This window comes from Pistacia vera, unplaced genomic scaffold, assembly GCF_008641045.1.
Source record: "Pistacia vera cultivar Batoury unplaced genomic scaffold, PisVer_v2 Contig347, whole genome shotgun sequence".
NCBI lineage: Eukaryota > Viridiplantae > Streptophyta > Magnoliopsida > Sapindales > Anacardiaceae > Pistacia > Pistacia vera.
Genome location: NW_022196165.1, coordinates 2,244,230 through 2,261,604, shown reverse-complemented (window position 1 = coordinate 2,261,604; position 17,375 = coordinate 2,244,230). Strand labels below are relative to the sequence as shown.

The 17,375-nt window shown below is 32.8% G+C and overlaps 1 protein-coding gene across 1 annotated transcript; it reads left to right on the top strand.

The window, feature by feature from the left end:
- Positions 1–602: 602 nt before the first annotated feature.
- LOC116139169 (vesicle transport protein GOT1) lies at positions 603–16,631 on the top strand. Its single transcript, XM_031424839.1, has 7 exons — positions 603–689; positions 1,564–1,650; positions 14,299–14,390; positions 14,480–14,554; positions 15,448–15,545; positions 15,634–15,709; positions 16,562–16,631. Exons 2-7 carry the CDS (start codon positions 1,623–1,625, stop codon positions 16,586–16,588), a joined length of 396 nt encoding a protein of 131 aa, XP_031280699.1. The 5' UTR covers positions 603–689; positions 1,564–1,622; the 3' UTR covers positions 16,589–16,631.
- The last annotated feature ends 744 nt before the right edge of the window (positions 16,632–17,375 follow it).

Sequence of the window (17,375 nt, the reverse complement as noted above, 5' to 3'; positions counted from 1 at the left end):
GATCATTGAAAGAAGAGAACGTCGCTTATTTTGAAACAAATTATTACCCTCAAAACGACACTCATATAAAAACGGAGGGAGTAGTATACTTAATTTTGTAAGAATAAAACTACACCTATTATTAATCTCCTTTAAGATTTTTCTTAATGATAGGAATATTAGCGATAATTAACCAATAATGGGTTAATCGAGTGATAAAAGCTTGGGCCAAGGGGTTTGCTCCCCTTGTAATCTCAGGTTTGATCACAAGAACGATTGTTTATATTGTTGGTTACGGATCGTAGAGGTTGTCCTGTTTCGGAAGCCTTGTTTGAGATTAAAGGACTAGTTGAGGACTCGAGGTGCACATAAGCTGACTCGGATACTCACGGTAACAAAAAAAAAAAAAAATATTAGCCATAATTTTCCAAACTATAATAAGTTTTTTTGAAAATTACACAAAAGGTTACAGTGAATTTCCGATACCCTTACTATATGCATATTTAATTGGATCCATAATTTCAACCCTGAAAATAGAAGCCCAGCGCGAGATGTTATAGGCCATGTCCGGTTTGGCCCGTAAACTATCTTAACCCGGTCTTTTAATTTTAGGGTTTAGGGTAAAGTAGTCAAAATCCGTATTTATTTTGCCGAAAACAAAACAGTACACGTTCCTTCTTCTTCGACTTTCTCGGCTTCATCACTTCCTGGTAAATAAATAAATGTTCTTTTTAATTTTTCAAAATTTATTGAGCTCATTCTTTTCTTGATTAATTTTTCATTTCTTTTTGCTTTTGTTTCTATTGAATTGATTTTTATTCATCGTTTGTGATTTACTGTTCTCGTTGGTTAATCCAGATCAAGCATGGCGCAACGTTTGTGCTTTTGGTTTTTTTGTGAGATTGGAAGTTCTTTTGGCATACTTAATTTTGTTTTCTTTTTAATTGATTTGTAGTGTTCGGTTGAAATAGATAGAAGTTTAATTGATATAGAAAACTAAAAGCATTTGTAGTTTTTTTTTTCTTTTAAGAATGACTCAAAGATTTGCATTTAAAATAAAAAAGTGCTATAATGATTCTTTTTAGTGCTTTTATCATTGTCAATTGTGGTTTTATGTGTGTTTTGTAGTGTTCGGAGTGTAGCTAAAATTTATTGATATCAGAAAGAACATTTGAATTTTTTGTTTTGGTTAAAAAATGACTTATAATATTAATTTTAACTTTAGAATTGGTTTTCGGAGGAGCACTTAGTGTGTGTATGCTTTTGTAGACAATGCTTTTCCTCGAAATCGATTTTTATTAAGCACTCCCAGATGCATGTTTTGTATTGTTTGAAAAAATGGAAACTAGAAAGTGATTCAAGACATTGATTTCTCGAATTGATAGATTTGAATTGAATTGGATTTGTTTCTTGTAGTTGTAAAGTTTTTGGTCATTTGCTATTACCTTTTGTTGATTGTAATTTATTTATGATGTCTTTCTTAGCATATTGTGTTTTTTATTATTCTGATTGTTTCAACTTGAAATTTATATTCAACTTGTTGTTTCTATGTCATCTTGTGACATTTATTAATGTACTTTGCAGTTGATTGAAAATTACTACATGATTGCTGTTGTCAACGGAGTCTAACTGTAGTCATCAAGATGGCTTATGAAATAAACGAGCAAAAAAGTAAGGATTGTTTTGTGCGCTCTTGTGAAAATTAAATATGTTCATGTGCTGGTATTCTTGTGGGTCATGGCTTATCTTTGCATGATGTTGCTGTCTTGAAACATAATCATCTTTGTCTGGAAATATTCGGGAATTGATTTTCAAGGACTCCTATTAGTCTGAAGGTCATTTAGTTTAATGGCCCAAACCAATATGTTTTGTTAAACAACTTGTTTTTGGCGTCAATCATTTAAATTGATAAAATTCAATTTTTCTTTTTATTTCTCCTGACTTCTACATGCATACACATACTGAAATTAGTTCAAATTTTACTATCTATATTCATATTTCCTATAGTTTGTTTACAGGAAATGAATAAGTAATTGCTTCGACATTCTATTTTTTGCTAGTCTGTAGTGAGATGAAATAATTAGTGCCTATGCTGTTGTTTCTTGATTGTTTAGTGCCTTAAACCATGACTATTAGTTTTTATCAAATTCAACGATCTTTATTGTGGGTAACCTGTGTCAAAATTAGTAGAACATGCATTATTTAACTATTGGATTGAAGACTTTGCCCTCAGCAAAAACTTTAAACGTACATTGGAAACCTTATAGTTATACAAAAAGATTGATTCTGTTTTGTTATATTAAAGTAATAGAAGTTTATTCTTAAACGCCTTACATAAAAAGGAAAGGAGCATAATATTCACCACTTAATTGGTTGTTTTATTTATAATAAATTATATGGAAAAAGGTTACAATTGCTTCCTTATGAACTCATGTGGGTTTAGTGGATGTGGGCTTGTGGCAAGTGGTTTGACGTTTATTTTCATTGCACATTTGAATGAAAAAGCTGAATATGCTTCATCATTTTCATTTAGCGAAAATGTTCTTTTGAATTCCCTTGAATCTTCAGGAGAATTCTTTTGTAAATCCTTCTCTTCTTCTTTAGTTAACACTTCTTTGTATTACTTTCTTCAATGTATTTAAGTTTTCTTGAGTTTCTTTATTTGAGAGGAAAAGAAAAAAAAAAAAACTTGTCCCATAATGCATTAGAAAAGGCCTTTCCTGTAACCTCATCGGGTATCTCATCTAAAAAGGATGAGGAAATGTTTTGACCATCTATGACTCTATGTCTTCATTGCCCATTCTTTTGATTTGCCACAAGTGGGCTCAAAGTTTATTTTTATTAAAAATTTGATTGAAGATGTTGAAAATGTTCCTTTGCATTCAAATATCCTATTTACTATAAAAGAGAAAAGAAAAGAAAAAGATAGAAAATAGAATGGGGTCTTTAATCTTCAAGAGAATTTGCTTGTAAATCATTTGTTACTTTTGGTGTACAGCCATATCTGCTCAAGAGTTAACTCTTGTGGCATATTGCTTGTCTCATTGGTGTTTCATATCTAGAAAGGATTGCAAAAACGTGTTGATAATCTTTTTTCTCACTGTTCCAATTTTTGGGGGTGTTGTATTTGGGTTACCCTATTGTTTATGGATCCTACTTCAAATACATTTATTTCTTTAATGTTTAGGGAGATGTCTATGATGGGTTTGCTAGCTGTATTATTGGTCATGTGGTTGGAAAAGAATAAGAGGATGTTTGATAATAGTGTCATTGAGGAGATTGAAGTTTTATGGTATTGTTGAGGTGGTTTTTTTCATACTTGACATGCAACAAAATATTGGAGGAATAATAATTACATCAGTGAATCAGTTCTTCTGTTGCTGAACTAATTTTGTAAACTGTTGAAATTGCAACCTTTTTCAGACCCCAAAATCAAACTTCACACTATGTGCATCACCTCTTTGAGTTTTCAGAGTTAAGCTCACGACTTTAGTGGTGATAACACCAAGGAGAATCTAGTAGCAACCTTGCTTAGCCTTGAAGTTTGTAAAAGATCTCATTCTTGAGAGTGTTTTCATAGGGGTGAAAATTATGGTAAATACTGGAGAAGATGTTGTGGTAAGTGTATTTAATAATTAATGTGTTTGGGTCAGTGATTATGCTCAACGTAAATCATTTATGGTGATATATAGGCTTTGGCCATACTTTGGCATTAAAGTAGAGAATTAGAACCTGCTTTTAGGCTTAGTCTTGCCAGGATTTCATTTAAAAGATGATCCTAATTGAAATAATTTTTATTGCAAGATAATTCCTTTAGAATTAAACTAGTCCTATTAGGATCTTTTCTCCCCTTTATTAAATTAGAAATAAGAGGATTATTTCTAATAAACTACTTATAGTCCTTAAGGATTATAAAATTTTAAATAAAAGGTGTAGTTTAATAATTTTGAATTAACGTAATAGAATCATAAATAGGAAGGGATTATAATATGAATATCATAAAAATAAAATAATTATTTATCAAATTACATCCTTTCAGATAATGAATATTTTATTGGAAATAACCTTATTAGTTTTAAAACTAGGAGATTGTCTCCTACCATGATTAGCTATCTTAAAAGTAATTATTGTTTTAAAAATATTTCTTTCTTAGGAAGAATACCGAAATGGAATTCTATCAAGTCGAAGGTTGTGTTTTTAGATTTCACTTGTATCTTAATCTCTTCAGATTTAATGTGTGTATATATATATATATTTTACTTCTTTTTTCAATTTATCACTTCTTTTTTTTATCCAAATAAATCTTAATTCATAAAAAGTAATATTTTCTAACGTTTATCTAAAATCTGAAGATTTTAGAAATATGTAAATTAGATTACTAAAAATACCCTGATTTCGTAACAAATACAGAATAAAATTATATGAAATTATTGAATGACATTAAAGTATTGCTAATGTGAAATTAGTTTATTTGGAAAAAAAATTTAACAATTAGACCAGCAAAGTTCTTGATTGACAGTCAGAATTGGATAGGGGTGTGCAAAACCGGATATCCGATCCGGTTGGCCTTTTTTTTGATCCGATCCAAATATTCGGATCAGCGAAGAAACCGATTCGAATCCGATCCGGTTTCTTGACTGATCTGGTTTTGATCTGATCTGAATTTTTGGTTTGGATCGATCGGATATCCGGTTTTAATCCGAATTTCAAAACAACATTACAACAAGAACTTTATTTGAAATTAATCTTTTATATTTATCTAAAATTAAACTAAATTGGAGTTAAAAGACATAAAGATTTGATGAAATAACAAAACAACAGTCAAATGGAACACAAAAAAATATGCCAGAGCAGAACAACACCAAAACACGTTGACAGAGCAATGAACAGTACAGACTACAAAATAGTATCAAGAAACTGAAACTGCAGCCACCATATAGCTTGAAAAATGCCAGTAAACCTGGAGAGCAGACCAATACCTTTTGTTTGCTTTCCTTCAGTGCCGATTTTTCACAAAGAATATGTTGCTTACTGTTTATTTAAAACATTGACAAAGAATATTTTTCACAAAGAATATGTTGCTTACTGTTTATTTAAAACTTTGAACCTATCTTGCTATCCATTAGACCAATATCCTATCTACCAAAACATGAAAACTACTGCTCTAAATATCTATCAAACCTAACAAATGAAGGAGAAGGAATAATAAGTCAATCTTAACAAATGTTGGAACAACAATGACCACTAAATCATCACAACCATCGTATTCTCAAACAGACAAACTCTTGAGATTCAACCAACTAAGTTATAGGATACCAAGGCTTTCAATAGATCTAAAATTGAGATGAAATGAAAACATATCTCTCAAAATCGTGGAGAAGTGATGCCGATTTTGTTTGGTTTTTTTTGGTTGAGTCTTGAGTGAGGAAAAAAGTTGGGGATTTGGGATCTAGGGTTAAGCAAAAAATGATTTGGGATTATTTTTATTTGGTTTTTAAAAACCGGATCGGATACGGATATTTGGTTTTTTGCACAATCGATCCGATATCCAATCCGAAAATCCGGATCTTCTTATATATCTGATCCGAATTTTCGGATATCCTGTTTTTTCAGATTGAATCGGATCAGATTTGGACCGGATATCAGATTATTTTGCACACCGCCAAAATTAGATGATCAACAACGTTGTCAAAGAGCATTTGGTAAAAACCATTGGTGTCAAATGATTGCCTTTGAATGATCTTTCTATTCATACAAGTTTTAATAGCAATAGAGGTACTATCTGACCAGATCTAACAGGGAAAGATTTGGCTGCAGAATCTTTTTTTTTTCCAAATTTGGCCGAACGTCACTCTTATTATTGTTGAAAGTTACATGAATAGATAGATTATTAACATGATCATTTTGATACCAATATTGTTGTTAGATCACTGTAATGATGTTGTTGATTGACTTTACTATCATCAATTTGTCAAAAAATTTTAAATTAAAATGATTGATCTTTATATAAAATATTAGGTTGTGTTTGTTTTATTTTTTTAAAGTCCATTCTACTATCTTATTTGTTTAAACAGTAAAAGCGAGTTTTTGTTATAATATTCAAACAAAACAACTTTCAAAATCTTATTCTAATGACTTTTTGACCGTTGTCTCTCTCGTTACTTTTATCTGTTCTCCCTAACATAACTGATGTGATATTTAAAGCCCCATCTAAACACCTTTTCTCGTACGTCTCAAAATCAATTAAATTTAAATTTATTTTATTTTATTTAAAACTAACATATCATGTGATATTTAAGCCCCTTTTAAACTCCTTTTATTTTACATCTCAAAATCAATTAAATTTAAATTTAAATTTATTTTATTTAAAACTAACATAGCAGATAAAAATAATGAGAGAGATAATGATAAAAAAATTAGTAGAATAGGATTTTGAAAGTTGTTTTGTTTGAATATTAAAACAAAGCTTTACTTTTATTGTTCAGACAAATAAAATAGTAGAATAAGCTTTGAACAAGTAAAACAACTGCAGCCTTTAATATTACTATAAATTATTATTATTATTGATGGTTTTGGTTTAAGTTTTACTTAATAATTGATTTTCAAATGTTTATATCATATGAAATAATGCATTTATAAAGTATTAGATGTTTATGTTTGCAAGGTAAATATGCAAAATTGTTTCTTAAATATGTTTTAGGTCATAGAAAGCAAGCAAGGTAGTACATTTCTTAAGATATGGGAAAAATATAAAAACAAAGAAACTAAATTCTCTTAAATGTTTAGATCTAATAAGTGACATGTGGTACGAAACTTTATTTAGTGAAAAAAACAAACACTCTCTTAATAGAGGTGGGTAAGGCCTGGGCCTAATCGAGTCCGAGTTTGGATACAATAGGATTGGTCCCAAATTGGGACCGGTCTTGGGCTCATGAAAATTCTCAAGGCTTGGATTGGTCCTAGGATTGGCTATGGGCCCATAAGACTGGTCCTGGATCAATCCTATGGGTCTGGAAAATTTCTTTTACCACCCATAATTTTTTTTTATATATTTGGGGTTAAATTAAAAATTATGTAAGGGGGTTTATGTAATTTTTTAGGTTTGATTCGTAATTTTTTTTAATTAATTAGTAAATAAATATATATGAATGGTTATAATGATTTTAATTTAAAGAGATAATTTAATATTAGCTTTGAAAATTTAATTTGAACTTAAACAATTAAATAAATATAAATGGATGATTAATTGATTATAAATTTATATGGTTTTAATTTAAAGAGATTACATGTTTAATCATAACATTTTTTAGGCCCATAGGATTGATCCTAGCCTATGGTCGGTCTTAGGACCGGCTCGGGCCTTGAGAATTTTCATAGGCCTTAGACCAGTCCCAGCCAAATTGAGACCGATCCTTTGTCCACCTCTACTTTTTTGCTAGAGTAGAGCCCAAATCTATACTATTAGTGTGCGTTTGGTTTAAAGAGTGTTAGATTACTGAAATTTTATATTATCTTGAAGATTATTGTGAATCTTTAGGAAAATGTATTTGGTTAGTTGGAATAAATGGTAGGTATGTTATATTAATATGTTTGGTTAGAAGGAATAAATTGGTAGGTATGTTATTTAAATTACTAAATTGTCATTTTTCAAAATATTAATATAATATTATTTTTATTATTAATTTTTGAATAATTTCTTTTTAGCTCTCAACATTTCAGATTTAGCTAAAACACCACTGCTTATATAAAACTTTAATTTATAACAAAATCACCCCCACCACCTTATTGTCGCTTGCTGTCACCGCAAACCACCGCTGGAAGTCTTCGGAAGTCCCTTGGAGTCGTTATGAGTAGCCTACCGTGACCGGGAGGCTCCAATATGGTTGTTTCTGGCCATATTGATGGCCGAAAACACCCCAATCAGAGTAGATTTGGCTGGGAATGGCTAAATCTATTCTGGCTATTTCCGGTTAGATCGATGGATCATTGATCTGGCGGTGATTTGCGGTGGCAGCAAACGGCGACAGGTGGGTGGGGATGGTGGCTTGGGTGGGCTGCAATTTGTTTTGAATTAAAGGGTAATTTTGTCTAAAAAGTTAATTAATTGGGGTTAGATAGTAAATGGCAGATTCATGTAAATTAATTTAAAAATAAGGGTATTATTGTTCGAACTTTGTATTAATAAGGGTTAGAATCGTAACAAAATTAAGATTACTCTAGTAATCTTACAATACATAAGAAAATAGAGATTATCAGATTACTTCCAACATTACCAACAGTAACTATTATTGGTATTGAAAGATTTATTGGAATTTTATATTACTTGACAACCAAATGTGGTAATCAAGTAATATAAGATGACATAATCCTAATAATCTGATATACCCCCCAACCAAATGCCCCCTTAGAGTTATCTTGGTAACAAACTCATTTAGAGCCTAATCATTATTGCCACAATAATTGTTGCATCTTACATTGCTAGCGAATGAAATAGTCTAAGCTAGTTTATAAACCTTAAGGTGAGATTGAGTCTCCTCTATCAATTAGTGGATGTGTTTTGGGCAAGGATAGTTGCATGAAGTCCAAAAACAAATCTGTGCAGGCTAGGTCCAAAGCAGACAATATCTACTTGGTTGGGTTTGGATTATTACAATTAAAGAATTTGGGTCCAGATTCAACCGAGTAGATATTGTCTGTTTTGGGTCTAGCTTGCACGGTTTTGCTTTTGGGTTTCACACAAGTGTCTTTCACCCAAAACACATTTACTTGGGGACCTAAGTTGTAATGACTCTTTCTCTTTAGCTAGTATACTCGTAAAATAAACACTAAAACTCACTAAATATAAATATTACAAAAATATACATGTAGATGAGTATAAAATAATGGGTCCAATTTTTCTTTATATATACAAAACTATACATATTGTATATAAATTTCTCAAGAAGCTTGACAGTGTTGCCCGACCCTTCCGCATCCTAACATTCCAAGCGACCACATCTCATCTACTACTTGCAAAAACATTGAAAACAACGGGGTGAGCACTAATTGCTCAGTAAGTAAACCCGCTATGCTACCCTTCTATCTCCGTTGCTCATATTCTGAATTCTTTCCTTACAGCACACTTCTCTTTTCTTCTTTGTTCTTTTCTATTCTTTTTTTGTTTTATCTTTCCGTTCTTTCTCTATTCTTTTTTTGTTCTATCTCTCTGTTCTCTTTATTCTTTTTCTATTCTTGTTTCTCACTTTCTAACATGTAAGAACAATTGGAGTAACTCCATTATATTGGGACGAGATAGGAGAGAAAGATGAGTTATAGACAGCTCTTGGGCCAGAGATGACTTAAAAAATGATAGAAGATGTCCAGCTGATCAAGCGTAGAATGAAGCAAGCTCAAGACAGACAAATGAGCTATGCGAATTTAAAGAGAAAGGATGTAAAATTTGAAGTGGATGATAACGTGTTCATTAAGATTTCTCCTTACAAGCGGGTAATGCGGTTTGGTGATAAAGGAAAACTAGCACCTAGATTCATTGGCCCTTTGAAGTGTTACAACGAGTGGAAAATGTAGCTCACAAATTGGCGCTACCACCAAATATGGATAGAGTGCACAATATTTCCCATGTATCAATGCTTCGAAGGTATGTTAGTGATCCCTCCCATATACTAAAAGTAGAAGAAGTGGACTTAGAAGATAATCTCGTTTATGAGGAGCAATAAATACAGATCTTAAATAGAAAGATTAAAGAGCTCCGAAACAAAAGTATTCCACTAGTAAAAGTCCTATGGAAGAATCATAAGGTAGAAGAAGCAACATGGGAGGTAGAGCAAGATATGCGGAACCGCCACCCTGAGTTGTTCGTTTGAATTTCGAGGACGAAATTCTTGTGAAAGGGGGAGAATTGTAACTGCCACATTGAGGTACATAGCTTTACGTATTCCCTAATACATTTAGTTGAATTTTGTTAAAGTTTTCTTGAACAAGTGTGAAGAAAATGTCTTAAAATTTCATTAGGGGCAAAATGGTTTTTTCACTCATAATTAGTTGAAAAAGTGGGGAGTGAAAAAATATAGAATTTCATGGAGAAGTTAATAAAAATGAGAGCATTATTGTAATTGACTAAGGGATATAGATGAAATTTCATAGAAAGTGCAAGGGCAAAATGGGAAAGTAGAAGTAATAAATGAGATATTTTGAGTTCATTCTTGAAAACCCTATCATTCTCTACTCCCTCACATGCCACTTTCGTCTCAAAATTCTCTCATTTTCTTCATCAAATTTCCAAGGCAATTTAGAGGATTTTTTGTTGGATTTTGGTAGATATTTAATCCTAAGCATCCAAAGGTAAGAGTTCTTATAATATGATGTGAGATTAATTTTTAAAGTGTTAAATTCTTATAGTTATATGCTTAGGGTTTAAGAAGAAGAGGAGATCTACCCAAAGAGAGAGTTTCTAGTGTGGAACTACCCAAGATCAAGATAAGTAAATCTAACCCTAAGTTTGATTTGAGTAAGTTTATAGAGATTTGTATATGTATGTATGTGCTTATGTTTTTGAGAAGTTTTGATGAGATTGATACTTGATGATAATTAAAATTCAGCCATGAGAATGTAGACTTTGCCTATATGGTGATTGATGGAAGTTTAGTTGAATTTAGAAAGAGTTTGAGTAGACTTTATGGAGTGTAGTTTTCTAGCCAGGTTTAGTGTTGATTTAATGGAGTTTTGCTCCAAATATTGGTGCAGAATGACTACCTCAAAATATTTTGTAGTCTAATAATCTATGATGGATTTCAAGTATGGGAATGTTGTTGGTAGAAAATACTAGTTCTCTAATGATATTTTTATATGCCATAATGCATTCTCACATTCTCACATTTGCATTTAGAAAGAATAGCAAAGAATGAGCATATTTCCATGCACATGCACATGCACATGCACATGGATGAGAATAGTAAAGAATGAAGAAAAAGAAAGAAAAGAATTAATTGCAAAAAGATAAGAGAAGAGAAGGTTGTTGCGATGGGGAACCCGTGAGTGGCAGAGAAGAATAGTCCCACATACATGCCGCCTCATATTCAAGAAAGCATATCTCGAGTTATACACAACGGAGGTCTCGTTTTAAAGCTTAGAGACATGGCTATAACTTTTATGTTTAGGTCTCAACCCAGTTCAATCGGTAAGATGCCCAAAAATCACTTAAAAGGTCACGACTGTGACAGGGCAACCATGGTAACATGTTTTTTCTTAGGATTTTCATCAAACAAATTGCATGTATACTCAAACTCTATTTAGCTACACTTCTACTTCTTTCTCAAGCCATCAGTATTTGGAAATTTGATGAAGAAAATCAGAGAATTTAGAGATGAAAGTGGCGTGTGAGGGAGTAAAGAATGATAGAGTTTTGAAGAATGAATTCAAAATATCTCATTTTTTACTTCTACTTTTCTATTTTGCCCTTGCACTTTATATGAAATTTCATCTATGTCCTTTAGGCAATTACAATAATGCCCTTATTTTTATTAACTTCTCCATGAATTCTATCTCTTTTCACTCCTCACTTTTTTAACTAATTATGAGTGAAAAGATCATTTTACCCTTAATGAAATTTTAAGGCATTTTCTTCACACTTGTTCAATATAACTTTAACAAAATTCAACTAAGGGTATTAGGGAATACGTAAAGCTACGTACCTCAATGTGGGCGTTACACAAGTCTTATAAACTAGCCATAATTTTCATTTCCTAGGGTTGTGGGGTATGACAATAACCAACTTACTTTGAACAACTATTGAACACACTTTCGAGTACACCTTCTCCATTATTTATAATGTTCTTCACTCCTACACTAAAGTTCTAGGTATGAGTAGGGGTGAAATGGAGTCGAGTATCTGGTAAATCAAACTCGACTCGATCGCTATAGTACCGAGTTCGAGTTCGAGTTCGAGCCTGATAAATCAAGTTCAAATTCTAATTCGATACTTGAAATTGGAAATCAAGTTCTTATAATCGAGTTTTTTTTCGAGTTTTAACTAAGTTCGAGTTTGAACTCGATTTCGAGCTCATCTAACAGGGGTGGATTTGCAAATTCTATAACTTTTAAATTACATATGACCCTTATTACTTTAAAAACTATCAACTTAACCATCGAGCTTGGAAATACTCGCAAACATATCGAGTCGAGTTTTATTGTGATCGAGCTTGACTCGATTAACTACTTGAACTTGAACTCGAACTTGAACTCGATTCGATTAACTACTCGAACTCGAACTCGACTCGACTAATGCTAGTCGAGTTCGAGCTAATATCGAGTCGAGTTCGAGTAACTCACAAGTAGCTCGACTCGATTTTCACCCCTAGGTATGAGTTCTTTGTTAATGTATATTTTTGAAAGATCCAAGATCCTACAAGGTTGTAACATGGATTTCCATTGACTTTGAAAAGTTGTGAACTTGACTCTTAAAACTCAAAGATGTGAAGTATCCTCTGGCGAAGTTATATTTTCTAGGTTCAACAGCAATAGGAGTTCGAACAATGGAGGGAAGCATTGTTGCGAAAGTAAAAAGAAAATTTGATTCGCTAAGGTAAATGTTTGTTCCTCTAATGTTTTGATGCGAGAGCAAAAAGAAAAAAATAATTAATTATTATTATGTTGAATTTTGTTTTGTCCCACATGGGAGAGATATGTTTTAACTTTTCATTTGGAAGGCTATAAATAAAGTTTTATTTTATCTTTTGTAATCATCCTTGAATATTATTAAATATATCTTGAGTTAAGCATTTGCTTTCTCTTACTCTTTGGGGTTATAGCTATCCTTGGCTTAGCCAACAAATGTGGCTTTTCGGCTAATCTTGCCATAGTGGGGTTATACTCCTTCAAAATGTCCCTTTGAAGTATTATATGGCAAACATCCTCTTAGCCCTTTAGATCTTCCGCCATTGCCCACTACTTGTGAATGTAGTGCTTATGCTGATAGACGTGCCAAACATATAAAGAAGCTTCATGAAGAGGTTCAACAGAAGATTTTTCGTCATAATGTTAAGTATCAATGGCAAGCCAACAAGCCCAAAAGACCGGCTAAATTCAAGGAAGGAGATTTAGTGTGGATTCATCTAAGGAAGGAATGGTTCCGTAAGTTGCGTATGAAGTTGTCTCCTCGAGTTAACGGACCATTCCGAATTTAAATAACTGAAGAAGAAACTAAAGCTCTGATACCAAACTGACGCTGGGACATCGAGAGAAACCCCAATCTTGGCGAGATTGGAAACTCCATTATAGATGCCAATCGTGGTGAGATTAGAATAAACTCCACTATGGCGAGATTAGCCAAAATGCTATATTGGTTGACTAAGCCAAAAATAACTATAACCTCAAAGACAAAGTGAAAGCAAATGCTTAACTCAAGATATATTTAATAATATTCAGGGATGATTACAAAGGATAAAGTAAGACTTTATTTATAGTCTTCTCAGTGAAAAGTTAAATCATATCTCTCCCATGTGGGACACAACAAAAGTCAACATAATAATAATTAATTTTTTTTCTCTTCCAACCCTAGAAGAATGATGCGAGAGCAAAAAGAAAAAAAAAAATTAATTATTATTATGTTGACTATGGAAGAGATATGCTTTAACTTTTCACTTAGAAGGTTATAAATAAAGTCTTACTTTATCCTTTGTAATTATCCCTAAATATTATTAAATATATCTTGAGTTAACCATTTGCTTTCACTTTCTCTTTGATGTTATAGTTATCCTTGGCTTAACCAACCAAGGTGGCCTTTTGGCTAATCTTGCCATAGTGGGGTTTATTCTAATCTCACCACGATTGATATCCATAATAAGGTTTCCAACCTTGCCAAGATTGGGGTTTTCTCGTGACATCCCGGTGTCATGTTTTGTCGTGTGTTAAGCATTAAAAGTCACTTCAGCAAGAATAGAGTTATAAGACACTATCTTTTTGTATATTTTTTTGTACTTTGGAAGCTTTTGTTAATCACTGATAGAATGATTCTTATTTCAGATTTTCTCATTTTAGTCTTGAACCTATTAAACTTTTGTCCATTATTTGTGCCAGGGTATTATCATCAAGAAGACACTTTTTTTTTAAAGGACACAAGTTTCATGTGTAAATTTCTGAAAAAGGAAAAAATCAATGCTTCTCCCACTTGTTTTTCATATTTTCTACTGAAAAGGTTTTCAAAGTGTTAGTTTCTGAATTTATTTACCAATTCTTTACTTGTTATCTGTTGTTCTCAACATGATTTCACTAGTGAAATTAGAATATGATTTGTATCTTAGAAATTCTGTCTTTCATTTACAGAGGTTGGATTGGGTCTCATTGGTTTTGGCATCTTTTTCACATTTCTTGCTGTAATTCTTTTCTTTGATAAGGGATTGCTTGCTCTAGGGAATGTAAGGCACTCTCTCTCTAACTTCGAATTTTTGTAATTTAGATCATTGAAAAAGCCTATAAAACTAACTAACTATAAATCTATGACCAGATATTTTGGCTAACAGGGGTGGCCCTTTTGCTTGGTTGGCAGTCTACTTGGAAGCTCTTTACTAGTAACTACAAGGTATCACATTGGCAGTTTTCATTCTAAATCCATTGGGATAGTTAATTATTTTCCTTTTCTTTTTTCCTTTTCCTTTCAAGGTAGAAACTCATTTAAGTTAGATCTTTGTAAAAGAGTTAAGGCGTAAAGCAAAACCTAAGGTGACACAAGAACTAATTATGCAGTGTTGGAAAACAACTCTCCCGGACGGCTACCTCCTTGCCGTTACAAATGAATATACCACCCTGGACAAGTGCAGTGTCCAGTGGCAAACTAAGCATTTCTGTTGGCTACCCTTGGTAAAAACCTAGTAGCCCGGACTATCTAGCTAATATCAGAACCATCTTTATATCTTGTGACCATGGGTATTAATTGAGCTGTCCTTGGACATTTAGGCTCTAAGGGATCCTGGAGCCAAGTGACATTTCTAAGAGGGCATGTTGAGGAATGTTAATTCAAGCACATTACCGAATTAAAAAGTAATATGCACATTAATAGAAGCCAAACAAGAGAACTCTTGTATTTTGAGTATAAATATTAGTTGGCTAAACAAGGGAGCACAATGCTTCCAAAATTATGCTTCTGTCCTGCTTCACTGTAACAGAACTTGCCCCACCCAAATCGGATTCTCTTTTCATTTCTGTGAAGTCTTTGGCATTGCCGACCCACTGAAGAGAGTGTTATTACGAAGTAACTCATTGTCCATGGGCAAGATATTGATAGTGGTTGTCTAAGTTGGTTACGGTAGCTGCCACATTATTCTTTTACAGTGGATCAGGCCTCATTTCTACCTTTGATCTGCATATTTGGTGTTAGACACCAAAAGTTAATGCCTGAGAATGGTGTCATTTAAAAGTTAGACGCATTTGGTGATGGAGACGTGCTATAGTTCATTGTTGTTCCTTCTTCTGCAGGGTACTGGCTGCTTTGTTCTTGGGCTCTTTTTCTTATTTGTACGATGGCCACTAGTTGGACTAATCTTGGAAATCTATGGTTGCATTGCTCTCTTTGGGTTAGTTCCTTTCTCGATCATAAACATTGAACTGGATTAATGTGCTTGTGCTGCTAAAAAAGTTTATTACTTCGATGTCTTGTTGCAGTGGGTTTTGGCCAACTGTGAAGGTTTTCCTCTTCCACATTCCAGTTGTTGGATGGATCATACAGTATCCTCTCATGGTATGTTACATTTGTTATCTCTCAGCCAAAAACTTAAGCTTCTAGGTTATGCCTCGATAGTAATATATAAGCTCTAACACACCTTTTGAAGTGCAATGCATTCGGATCTAATACAATCATGAGAATACATACATCTTATTACAACATAGAACCCGTTGATTGACCTACTCTGGCACTGAGTTAAGTTACTGCACAAAAATGTTTAATTTTTTAAACTGGTTAGATAGTGGTTCAACAAATAATGATCGATTTATGTTTGTTTCTTGAAACAAGAAAAAAATTACATCACGCCCTATTTGGCTACTGTTTGAAGCCTTGATGTTTCATATATATGCACATATGTTGACTAACTCAGCAAAGACGAACATATGTGTCCATGCAGACAGAAAATTAGTTGAGAAAAGTACCTAAGACTTTCAATTGCGGAAGATGCATATGTATTTTATGTTGGTTGCTCTGCCTCCTGGTGAGGACGAGTGTTTGAGAATGCAAAATATTTCACCAGCTAATAGCTTGTTTCTACTTTTAATTTCGGTTGCTATAGAAGTATTTTCCCTTTTAAAAACTTATTTAAAAGAATGAAAAAGAGGTATAATCAGTTTTTGTCATGTCATAATCTAGAAAATCAGTTGAAGTTGATTTCAGCTAATGGTTATCGAAATTTTCATAGAAATTTTCACCATTTTTATTCATTTATTTTATGATATTTCTTCATTGCAACTGCCAATGAACTCATCATATTATTATTGTTGTTGTCGTTGTACCATGAAACAACTGTATGCTTAGGTATCACATCACAAAATTCTGGTTATAGTTCAAGCACTTATACTATGCTATTTGTGAAAACATCAGTTTCTTAATCGTCTGAATGGAGCCTAAAATAGGACACCTGCTGGCATTTGACATTTTGCTGATCAAGTGTATTCTCCTGTAAAGAACACGGTGATTACGAACATACCAAGTTCTTTTCTTGCAGTTGAACAATTTATCCTCGTATTATTGAGGTTCGCCACCATAACTGATGTTATCGACGAGAATTATTGTTTTGCTTTGGATGTCAGTTAAAATGGACGTCCTTAGATAGAAGGGATTACCCTGCAAAAGATTACAAGAACTACAAAATGAAGTTCCCAAGTAATCCATGTGCTCTTTTAAGGTAAGATTTGCAGATGTTGTATCCAGATAGATATGAGCTTGGTGGTTGTTGGGTTGAATGGCAGTTCTCCTATTGACTTTAATGCCATTTTTTTTTTTTAAGGATTTGTTGGCCTTGATTTTAATTTTCCTCCCGAGTTATACTATCAACTATACTATATTAACCATACTATATAAAAGTTGACACACAATTTTGGAATATTTCTAGACCCCTAAACTATATGGATATTGTACAAACTGTGAGTAATTGACCGGATGCGCGCAACGGAAAAAACGTAATATGTAAAACGAATCGATCAATTACATGAACCAAGATCCGAGTACAGATTGTAACATTTTCATGCATAAACTGAAACGTAAAATTGAACTGTAGTAAAAACAAATCTATACAAGGATTTAGTTCATATTGACGTTTGGAGGCTTCTCCGAGTATCTCTGACTTCGGACATGAACACTGTTCACTGGATACTGTTCAACGACATTGTTCACGTGATTCTTTGCTAATTGATCA

What these genes read in the sequence shown, in the direction of transcription:
- LOC116139169 (XM_031424839.1), top strand. Translation starts at nt 1,623, where the DNA reads ATGGCTTATGAAATAAACGAGCAAAAAA. An exon ending in GGTTGCATTGCTCTCTTTGG is followed by an intron (nt 15,546 to 15,633) that starts GTTAGTTCCTTT and finishes GTCTTGTTGCAG; the next exon opens with TGGGTTTTGGCCAACTGTGA. An exon ending in TCATACAGTATCCTCTCATG is followed by an intron (nt 15,710 to 16,561) that starts GTATGTTACATT and finishes TGAAAACATCAG; the next exon opens with TTTCTTAATCGTCTGAATGG.